At 39.2% G+C, this 12,130-nt stretch overlaps 1 protein-coding gene across 10 annotated transcripts in view; it reads right to left on the bottom strand.

Moving 5' to 3' along the window:
- TCF7 (transcription factor 7) overlaps positions 1 to 12,130 on the bottom strand; it is a 181,332-nt gene that overhangs the window by 9,043 nt on the left and 160,159 nt on the right. For 5 of the 10 annotated variants that reach the window (XM_060240462.1, XM_060240461.1, XM_060240466.1 and 2 more), the window contains one exon: positions 722 to 811. The exons of the other annotated variants lie outside the window; for them this stretch is intronic. In XM_060240462.1, coding sequence (XP_060096445.1) covers positions 722 to 811 — 90 coding nt within the window. The remainder of the gene's footprint in view (positions 1 to 721; positions 812 to 12,130) is intronic. 10 annotated transcript variants of the gene reach the window in all.

Consider the following 12,130-nt stretch of genomic DNA (forward strand, 5'->3'; position numbering starts at 1 on the left):
AATTGGAGATGCTGGGAGCTTCACCTGGGACCTTCTGCATACAAAACAAGATGCTCTGCCACTGAGCCACAATCCTCAACCTGCTCATTCTTTGTTTTGTGTGGTGGTGGTGGTGGTGGGGAAGTGTGGCTATTTGAGGTTTGATTTGTTTTTGTTTTAAAATGTAATGTTTTGATTGTTACTTATAAGCCACCTTGCACCAGGATGAAAGACAGAGTATAAATATTTAAATAAATAAATATTTTGCAGAACAGTGCTTCCCAAGTAAATGAGAACAAGGCAGTTACCATTAGCAATCATATTTCTCAGCTTCCTGGGATTCAAAAATGGCACCAATTTGTTTATAAGCCATCAGAGCCAAAATGTAAAAGGAAACAAAAGACAAAGTAGGAAAATCAAACAATTTGTGATAGCCAATATAGGAATTTTGTTCAGATTATTATTTGATGAACCAGGCATCTGGAAAGTGCTGGCATCTACTGTCCACTCATTTCTATAGATGCACAGGTGATCCACCTAAAGAAACGCTACATAACCCATTGATTGTCACCTCAATTTCAACAAATTCCATAGCCAATGAGCAATTCTATGGCCATGGAAAAGCTCAGGGCTCCTGGAATTCTGCAGCCAACGCTGGGTTAGGTGGATGCAAGAGTGGCAGATGGTTACAGACTCTTACTGCCGTTAATGCAAAATTACATTCGCTGCAGAATTCTCTTACCCTTGCCGCAGAAACTGGCCCAGAAGTGCTGCTGAATTCCAGGGGCCCTGAGTTAAACTTTGTTTGATCACGGGATGAAGAGCCTGAAGACTGAAGAGCAAGGAGTAAAGCATTAAAGAGCAGCTGCGACAAGCACGAAAAATGCACCAAATCAGTACAATCAGGAAGTGTGCAGAAAAACCCTAGCGAGAAGTGAATCTGTCATAGTTCACTAATTAACACAAGTTTCTTGTGACTGAACCAAATGGAGGGGGAAGCATGGGAAGAGGAGTGTAACTAACAAGCGGTTTGGCCTGTGTTTGTAGTATTTAGAGTAACTTTTTAAAAAAGGTACATCAGTCTCACAAAACAATCATTCTTACTGGATCCCAGATCACATCTCCAAGTTGCTTCCAGGTTTTATGGAGAACCTCTTGAAGTCTTCCAGTTACTTCCAAGCAGTTGTTAAACATGCAGGGGTTTTTTTGTAGCAGGAACTTCTTTGCATATTAGACTGCACCCCCCACCCCGATGTAGCCAATCCTCCAAGAGCTTAAAGTAGGCCCTGTAAGAAGAGCCCTGTAAGCTCTTAGAGGATTGGCTGCATCAGGGGTGTGTGGCTTAATATGCAAAGGAGTTCCTGCTACAAAAAAAGCCCTGGGAACATCTCACTTCTCTCTCCCTGTCCTCTTCAATATCCATTCCTGTTCAGCCCTCACCACAACTGCTCTTTTAAGTGATCTCTCTAGTTACCTTCCATAACTATCCCTATTGCTGCATCCCAACCTTTTAGCTCCCTTAACCTCCCCCCCCCCCCAATATTCAGCTTTACCCCTTTCAGCAACTCTAAGAAGTGATCACTATTTCTTGCTAGCAGCCTGGACACTGTCAAACCCTTTCCCCGGCATCCAGGCTCCTACAAGCTACAAGATGGTAGTGGAGGGAAGTGCCATCAAACCACAGCCAATGTATGGTGATCCCATAAGGGTTTCAAGGCAAGAGATATTCAGAGGTGGTTTTCCATTGCCTGCTTCTGCCCAGGGACCCTGGATTTTCTTGCTGCTCTCCCATCCAAGTACAAACAAAAGCTTCTCTAACATCTTGACCGCCCAAATAACAGTTTCAGTTGCTTCAGGAGCCCTGCCTGTCTGCTGCAGAACAGCATTATTTCACAGACTTTTAATACAATTAAGTGCGAAAAAGAATTTTTTAAAAAAATCAGAGTGACTCAGCACTTCAAATACATTCAGAATTTAATTTCCAGCCAACCATCGAAGTTGCTCCTTCACATGGTACCTTCTTTATTCATGTGTATTCAGAAACAAATGTACATTGATGGCAGGCATTCGACAGGCCTGAATGAACTGGAGTGATCAGCAAGCATTTTTTACTTTCCATTTCCCCTTTTTAAAAAAAAAAAAAAAAAGTGGAAAATTTCGGAGCTACACAGACTGTTGCACACACAGAGAGAATGACATGGAGTATCTTGAAATCAGGGATGTCCATGATAGTAGACATGAGATGCGAATGTTTCAGGATAAATGACAATTCTCTCAAATAAAATTCATTCCTCGAAACAAGGCAACTTTGGCAACTGAATGGATACTACAAAACACAGCCTGACACCATGTCAAGAGAATGTAGAAAACCACCCCACATTCACTGGATCCACAGTGGAACTGTACTATCCGTTAATTTTGATTGCAGTAAGGTTATTTAGAAATGACAAATTCTAACATTTGTCCCCTTACAACCTGATAACCCATGAAGCTGCAATGAGAAACAGTTTGTTTCATTCCAGCCTTAATTAGAAATGAGTCTCAGCAAATTCTACAGGAGTAGGAGCCAAGTTACCACGCTTTAGTGTCCATTCATACAACCCAATGTTGTCGGTGATGAAAAGTGCCATCGAGTTACAGCTGACATAGTGAAACCATAGGGTTTTCATGGCACAAGATGTTCAGAGGCAGCTGGCCCTTGCCTGCCTCTGAGTCATAACCCTAGTATTCCTTAGAGGCAGGTCTCCCATCCAAATATTAGTCAGGGCTGACCTTGCTTAGCTTCTGAGATCCAATGGGATCAAAGTAGCCCGGGCTATCCAGGACAGGGCTTCAGACCAATGTTATGCATGTTTATTGTTAAGTATGTCCACTGAGTTCAGTGGGTTTACTCTTAAATAAGTGCGCACAGGACAGTGGTTGGATCCCTGATCGTGGTGGCTCTCCCTCCCTCAGCAGCCATTTCTGATCAATGTTCCCTCTAATTCCCACCCCCCTTGCTTACTGAGTGGAACAGTTCACATCCTGAGCAAAATATAATTGCTGTCATCTTAACATGGGCAATGGGCAGTGCAAGACCCTAAGTAGCTCCAGATTGCCGCTAAGCGAGGCTTCCTGTGTGCTAATAAGCGGCTGTTCACATACACACATCTTAGATGGAACACTGTTTCCTCTGACCCAAATTTTTTTGTTTGTGGGGTCACAAGACCTACATAGAGAAACAGCCATGAGGATTGAGAGGATGGAGTGGGGAGAAGGAAGGAGGCAGAATCGGCCCCTTCTGCCTCTTCCACAGTTGGAAATGGCTGCTGAGGTAAAGGAAGAGCTTGGAAGACCTGGGACCATCAGTGCTTTCTGCTGAAAGTTTGTGGGATCCTTAGTGTAGTCTTGCACAGCTCCCATCCATTTCAATGGAGCTTGTACAGGAGAACTTTCTAGTGAATGTAGTCCATTGAATCCCTGTTAGTTTCCCTGGCAGGGATTAGCACATATTCAGACAGGTAGCTTTATCTCCATAAAACACTCGAATTCTTCAGAACATCATTCCTCTGTTGTCAACCACTTGTAACATCCAGTCATCAATATATGAGTTATATTGTTTCTGAAGAACCTCTACTTGTTCCAGGATCTTATTTGTTTCTTTAAAACAGAAAATCATTTGTCTTCATGGTAGTAATCTATCAGCCTTGAAAGGTGAACAACTGAATGTGTTAGTAATCTAACATGCCTTGAAAGGTGAACAACTTCTAGGATGTCCGTGTTATTAGCAAGAGAGTAGTACTGGGACAGCATGTGTTAAATGTAGCCATGGCAACACAAGAGCAGAAGACCACACATTCATTAATGAGTTCTTTTTCACAAATTCTGTTAAGACATCTAAGGCTGCATTTTAGCATTTTCTCCCACTGTTCTGGACCTCTCTCTCTCCTGTGTTCCTAGCCATTAGCAAAGAAACATTTTTCAGCCCTGTAATTGCTTCATTCACATAATACCTAATTGCTTTCTTTATTCCCTAATGAGTTCTATTAAACAAGCTGCACAAGAGCTTCTTGAAAAAATCTAGCCTTGCTCTTGGGATTGCTGTTGATGATCTGCGACTTTTTAACGTCTTGTGTTCTGAACAAAGGTAGAAAGCTTTTGACTGAGAATAAATCCATTGCCTCCCTGGTAAGTCATATGACGACAAGCTGACTTAAATCCATTCTCCCTCTTTCAGTAACAGAATTAAGCGTTCACTGTGGATGGTGTGGTGAGAGTCCCAAAGCGGCTGCTTCCGGGCTGCCAGTATATCGCTCAGTAACGGCATGGGGGTCATGATATGGGCTACTTTTAAATAGTTCCATAACCTTTTCAGCAGGGCAGATTAATAGGCAGGTATTACTGGAAACTCCTCTAAGAATCTCTTTACAGGTCACAAAGTCCTTGCGTTGGTTGAATGGTGACATGATAACGTTGAAGGTGCTCAACTAATAATGCAATGCAGAGTTACACCCTTTTACACCTATTGACTTAAATGGATTTAGAAGCATGTAACTGTTTATGATTCCACTGCCAGTCTCCCAGCTTTGAAAAGAAAGAAAGAAACAACAGCTTCAAGAGGCTACCACCTGAAGCAAAGGAATGGGAAATGACTCATCAGGGAGCTAGGACTGCCCTGCATCATCTTTTGAATCTCGGTTCCCATTTGACAGATGTAAGAGAAAAAGTGCTGTTAAATTCTCTAGGGCTCCAATTGTTTTGGCTTACAGGGTCCACCCAGTGGCAGAAAATGAAAATACAAGAGAAAGAAGCAAAGCAGAATTTTGTTTGCTTTGGACCGGGGGTGGCCAAACTTGCTTAATGCAAGAGCTATGTAGAATAAATGCCAGACATTTGAGAGCAGCTGCAGGACAAGAATGTCAGTTGTTTGCGGGAGGGAGGGAAGGAAGGAAGGAAAATAGATCAGGGGAGAGAGATGGAAAGAAAGCAACTTTAACTTTAAATGTGTTCTCCAAGCTTCCGGCTGGCTAGGAGAAGTGATTTAAAGAGACCAATGGCTTCTCCAAGCCAGCCGATGGGGCAGTGAGGGCTTCAAGAGCCACATGTTATGTGTGAAAGAGCCACCCCAACTTGGACTGTGAACCCTGGGAAGGTCATTCCACCAGAATACCCATATACTGCCTCTTCCTCTGAAGGAGGATTGGGCCCATTTGGTGCAAAAAAGTGTTAAAAGCTAGCAAAGGCCTGATAAAAAAGCTAAAAGGAAACATCCCAGGCTGAATTTGGTGGCATGTCTTTTAGCGATGCTAGAGATGATGGTATCCTGTGACATCTGTGGCTAAAAGATGAACAGTAAAGTTTAAGGAGTGCAGCACTGATACGCATGGATGTGTATAGAGGCACAATGACAGAGCAGCTGGAGAACTGAGCCTCTGCGTGTCATATGCAGTACTCGTGCTTGTGGATTCCTCATCCATAAGAGTCCTCAATGAATCCATGCCCATAAATTGCATGGTGTGAAATAATGGAGAAAGCAGACTGAGGAAGGGAAAAAAACTAAAAAGTGGATAGAAGGTGCTTTTTCTTTCTCATAAGAACTTGAGGGCCCCCAGCAAAATTATTGGGAAAGAAGGGTAAGACAGACAAAAGAAAACCCTTCTTTACTCAACAAGTAATGAAAATGTGGAATCCACCGCCAGCAGAGGTAGTGATGCCCATGAACTCCAGTAACTTTAAAGCGGGTTAGACAGATCCATGGAGGAGAGGTCCATCAATGGCCACTAATTGTGTTCCCTGAAGCCGTGGTGACTCAGCTGTGAGTGAAGTGAAGAATCAGCGTGTTCCAAAAGGCACATACGAGACCATATAATTTGGAGCTGTAATCATACCGGATTTAATCATGTCTGTGATGTCCTTCCGCTAAGGCAAGTATAATACACTATTTAATACCGAAAGAATACTTCTAGCAGGTTCATTTACATAAATAATGAAGAGGCTTAACATGAACACAGGTGTGGTAGCTGCGAAGGAGCCTATCTTCAAAGCCTCCACCCTCTCCCCATTTTATATTCCTTTTGAGAGCCTCACTTCTGAAATCTGGTTTAAGCCCAAATAAATTAAAAGAAACCAACCCTCTGCCTATTAACTAGCTGTTTTTTTGGACTATTTAACACTGGAAACGCCTGAAGGAAGAAATTATTCCTTGATGATAGGAGAAGGGTATTATCACGAAACTAATAAATAGGGTGGGGCACAGCTTAAAAACTCCCCATAGAGAAAAGATATTAGTACTAGTCAGAAAACTGGTTGTTAACATGCTAAAGGTGAATTTTTTTTTTACATTATGCAGAGCCTTATAGCTGTTTCTGCATTTTTATTTCAGTTTGGATAGTAGTACCACAAGCTCTGCACTGATAGCAGGACAGAACTTTCCCACCTTCCTTCCTCTTTCTACAGCCTCCTGAAACACTGTTCTCTGAGATCAGGGGTTCCCCAGGATCAGCACTGGATGCAGTGCAGGGTTCAGTAAAAAGTGGGGGGAAATTGGCAGAAATTCCCCACCGTCAACAGCAGAAATTCATTTTTAATGGCAGAGAATTAGTTTTGTAACAAATCCATTTTAACAGTGTTGTTCTATTTTCAACAACTGGCATTATACAGTAATTCTGTTTCAAGAAAGATCCCAGGCAACAGGCTTTCAGTTGAAAAGAAGACAAGATTGTGATAAAAGAGACACACTAGAAGGTAAGAAGGACAGACAAAAGTTAGACACACAAAAAGAGGAAGAAGTTCAGGTGTTGGTGACGACAAGGCAGAAACAAGTGAGGTTGCACCAAGAGGACAGTATCAGCAGAGCAGAGATGACACAAAATTAAACAGAGAGAGGAAGAAGAGGATAGATAAGAGGTAGGGATGTGCATTCAGATCTACCTGAGCTTAAAGTATACACAAAAAATACCTTATTGGTATTTGGGGGTATATTTCAGCTTCCCAAAATTCCAAGAAAATCCCAGATACATTCGGGAATTACTAGTAGATCCAAAATCAACAAGAGGCAAGAGCACATTGCTCCCGCCTCTTAGCTATTTGTCAGGCTTCTACAGTCCCTTTATGTGTCTTATTTTTTAATTTTTTTTAAAAAAAATTATACATACACAAAACAAAAACAAAACTAACCATATTTATGTCCTTGTGATGTTGCTCGCCTCCAGTTGAACTCTAACAGGTGATAGCCAAATAACTAAGCTTATTACTCTTTTAATCTGTTAAAAACATCTTCATTATTCTGTATGCTAATTTACTGTCCACCTTGTATATGTAAGATTATTTCTGTTTCTGTTACATTCCGTCTGAGGAAGTGTGCATGCACACAAAAGCTCACACTCTGAATAAAACTTAGTTGGTATTAACGGTGCCCCTGGACTCAGACTTGGTTCTATTGCTTCATACCAACACGGCTACCCACCTGGGTCTAAGAACCAATCATTACTAGCTCTAGGTTTCTACAAAACCTTTGATTCAGTTCATTGGAATAATTTAAAAAGGTACCAAATTTTTAAGATTTTGGAAATAAATTTAATAATGCTATTTCAGCCATTTACTCATCTATACGTTGCCAGTAAGCAGATACAGCAGATAAAATCCAAAGTAAAAACAAAGATCCAATGGATGCTTAAGGTCATTGAGCGGCGTCTTAAATCTATCAGCATTAGCACCAAATTATTTTTTTAAACTGTTTATGTTTTTAATATTTCAATGTAAATATTTTTATTGTACGCTATGTATTGTGAGCCACCCTGAGCCTGCTTTGGCGGGGAGCGCAGGATATAAATCCAATAAAATAAACAATAAATAAAGCTTCAGGAGCGAGTCGCAAGGGTGCTGCTAGCCTGCCTCGTAATTTACTCATCATATTCTGCTAACGTGACAGTAAATAATTGTGTTTCCGGATTAATAAATATTAATTCTGGTACCAACAAGGATGCCCACTCTCCCCTTAGTGTTATATTTGGCTTTGGAGCCGTTAGTTCATAAATCTAACCAAGATATCGGAGAAATTAAATGTGGAGAAAAAGATTATTTATTGACAATGTATGCAGATACGTTGCTATCTCCCACAAATCTGATAGAAGCTAAACAACCCTTAAAGGAAGAACTTTTAAAATTTAATCAAGTTTCTGTTCTCAATGTAAACTTTATAAAATCCAGTATGATACGCTGTAATATCTCCTCTACAATTCAACTGAAAGCCTCTCACACTTTAAATATACCATTGGTACATAAAAAGTTTTAGATACCTTGGAGTATCAATTCCAAAAAACCTAAACAAATTATATCATTATAATTAAAATATACTGTGGAGGCAAATAAAAACAGATCTGATTAAATGGACAAAGCAGAAGACAGCTGTGACTACTCGAGTTATAATGATTAAAATGTTTGTTCTGTCAAAATTATCTTTTTTATTTTTTGTGTTACCCTTTTCATATTTTGGATAAGATTTTAAAGAATTGGCAGTTAAAATTAGATCAATTCATTTTTAACTCTAAAAAGCCAAGAACTGCAAAACTCCTAAGGTATCATTGAGAAGGAGGGTGGGATGATCTAAATATCTCTCTTTATTATGAGACATATCAAGTTCGAGACCTTTAATGGCATAATAAAATAATAAATAAAAATATAAATAGGATCTAAAATGAAAGAAGCAATTAAGACAATGTCACTGAGAAAAAAGATATCAATGCAGACATTTAATCCCTTGTTTGTCCTTTTCACAGGAAATAGGTTGGTTACAGAGAGATTCAACATTAAAGAGATGGGAGGATTTCACTCACAATACCTTCTATAAAAATTCAAGTTGAATTCATTGTCAGATCTTTATGACCTTATTTTGGTATAGAGGAAATAGAAAAGGGTGTTATACCCAGGGATTTTGTCATTGATCCCCATACTGTTTCATCCAATATTTGGTTCAGTTAAAAGGTTTAGCCTCAGGTGCAGAGATTCTCAATCAAATAACCATAATGGATGCAAGTATGATGCTCTTAAATAATAGTAGTCAGTTCTGGACTGAAGGAAAGATTTCTGAACAAAATAGCAATCAAAACATCAAATTTTAAGGTTTTTCCCCCCTCAAAAGAAGGAAATTCAGATCAAATAAACAGGTCATTAACCAAATTTGAGGAATTATAGATAAGTAGGAGGTGAAATTAATTACTAAAATTTATAGGATATTAGTGAGTCAGGGTCAAAACTTTATCCTGATGATTAAAGATAATTGGGAAACAGAACTAAATATTAAATTTAATGATAAGGATTGGAAACAGATATCTCAGCATTTTCTTTTAAATCAATTTTAAGAGGTTTTCAAGAGCACACATTACAGGTGTCTCAAAGGTGGTATTATTCTCCAATTAGGATAGCTCATTTGATGAAACAGAGTAAAAACTGCTGGAGAGAGTGTGATGAACTAGGAAATGTATATGTGGTGGTCATGTCCAATTACAGGAAATTTTTGGAAATTAATGTTTGCAGAGATTGGAGAAATAACTCAGGAACAAATAAATCCTACTGTTGAACTAGCATTGCTGAACTTATTTATGAAAACTCTTAATGTAAACCAAAAACGCATATACATTTTTTATTCGTTGCAGCTTGAATGCTGAAAGGATGCTTAAAGGGATTTCTTTGAATAGGTGATACACTAAATTAAGGAATATAGTAGTACTTGAAAAAATAAAACAAACAAGATTAGATTAATCCAGAGGAGAGAAAAAAATAAAGATGAATTTAAGGTAATTTGGAATTGTTTTATATTTAATGGAATTTCCAGAATATAGCTTATTTAGAAATTTTCTCTAATTGGATGGAAACCTTTATTTGAACTTTTAACTAAGACATTGAATAGACAAATCAGAGAATATTATAGAAATGAAATCAATGAAAATTATGTAAAATTATATCAAACTAGATGGAAATGCTCCCTTCCCCCTTTCTTAATTATTCCTGTTTTTATGTTTTATTGTTACTTTGTATTCCTTTTTCTTGGAACATTCCCATATTAAGGCAGCATTATTTTTATTTTTTATATGAGATTACAGATGGTTTTGTTTGTTAGTTTTGTTGTTGTTGTTTGTTCTGCAGTCCCTTTAAACTTCAAAGAGACTGCAGAGGACAGCGCACGCCAGCTTGGCTTAGGGCTGGTTGGCTTCTCCTGAAGCCTGGTTTAAACCAGGCTGCAAGAGAAGTCAGTCCAGGATCAGACTCAGCTGAGGCTGGCTCCTCCTGCAAAGGAGAAGTCAGCCCAGGATTAGCTGTGCTCATAGGGAGCAGACTGTTCCACGTGGGCACAGATTCTGGTGTGTAATTTTTTCCTGTTTTTTCCCTTCTTGGGTCTAATAGACTTGAAAAAATTCAGGATTTCTCAAAGATCCTAGATACAAATACTGTATTGGTATCTAGGATTTTCTGGGAAACTTGTAATGTTTTTCAATTCAATATACGCAAACTGGGGGGGGGGGATGGGAGGGGATTGCGCACCTCTAATAAGAGGGAGCCCAAGAACAAAGTGACTGCAAAATTAGACATAGTAATACAAAATTAGACTTTGACAAGGATATAGGAGCTAATGAAAGAAAGAAACAGGCAAATTGAACTGCAGAGAAAATAAAACCAACAGCAGAACTGAGAACAGGAGAGAAAGAAAGAAGAGAGACAAACCACAGAAAAAATAATGGGAATCAAGTTGGAACAAAAAAAATCAAGAGTTACATTCTAGTGAGATATGAAAACTGGAAATGGGGTAGAGAAAGCAGACAGAGAACTTCTCCCTCTCCATAATACTAGGACTGGAGGACATCCAATGAAATTGATAAGCAATAGGTTTATGACCATCCAAAGGAAAAACTTCTTTACCAGTGAGTGATTAAATTGTGGCATACACTGCCAGTGGATGTAGTGATGGCCACATGCATGGAGAGTTAGGCAGATTGATGGAGGATAGGTTCATGATTGGGTACTATCCATAGTGACTAAAGGAAACCTCCATATTCAGAGGCAGCACACCCCTGAAATCCAGTGCTAAGAGGCAGCAGCTGAGGACAGCCTTGGCTTCTATGCCCTGTTGGCTGGCTCTCCATGGCCACTGTGCAAAACAGGTTTCTGGATGAGATAACTGATCTGATGCAGAAGGGCTTTTCTTAAACTGAAATACTAAAAGAGTTAAGGGACAAAATTATTTAGAAGAGTTGAAGGTCAACTACACAGAAGTAATGCTGAATATCAGAAGAGTAAATGACAGGACCAAGAAGATAGTAAAAAAAGGGCACAAGTGGAGGTCATTTTGTAGAAAAATAGGTGGTGGAGCTCATCCAGGGATTGTTATGCAGCTGCACATACTATTCAATGGACAAGGAGGTGGAACTCTCAGGTGGAAGAGGTGGAACTCTCAGAATGGTTCAGGAGCTGTGCTCCTGTGAGCTCCCATTGAATCTGAGGCCTGGGCACAAGATAGATCCTTAGAGAAAGAGGGAAACTATGACCATTAATAGATGCAACAAAACAATATTCAGAAAGAAATGCATGAAATTAGGACAGCAGGTCTCCTCCAAATATTAGGGAAGTAAATAGTAAAAATTTCCATAGTAAAATCAGTTACAAAAGATTACCCACATGATTTAGCAAGTAAATATATAAGCGTGGATCCAAAAGAATGGCAAGAATTAAATTAAAACTGGGAGAAATATTGATTCTGACTTAGGACAAAACAGTCAAGATTTTTTAAAAAGGTAAACGAGAAATAAAGTCAGTTATGAGAAGATTTCTTTTAGATGGAAGAAACAATTGCAGGCTGGCAAGAAAAAGGGTAGCTAGCAGAGGACAGTGAAGTTAGAACTAGGACAGGAATAAAGAGCAAAAGATTTTAATGGGATTAAGCCCCTATGATCAAGCCTGCTAGAAAAATACCGAGATTAGAAATAGAAATGAAGAAAGTGATGCAAAAGAGGAAAACTGAGAAGAAAAGTGATTAGAAGTAGGAAAATAAGAATCAGAAGGAAGCATGGATAGTAGACACATCACCCATAAAAATGTACCAAACATGTTTTATGTGCATCAGGACACTTTACTGAACCACTTTCTCTCTTTATTGTACCTTCTTCAAATATTTCCTCTG

The sequence above is a fragment of the Heteronotia binoei genome, chromosome 5 (genome assembly GCF_032191835.1).
Source record: "Heteronotia binoei isolate CCM8104 ecotype False Entrance Well chromosome 5, APGP_CSIRO_Hbin_v1, whole genome shotgun sequence".
NCBI classification, from domain to species: Eukaryota; Metazoa; Chordata; class Lepidosauria; order Squamata; family Gekkonidae; genus Heteronotia; species Heteronotia binoei.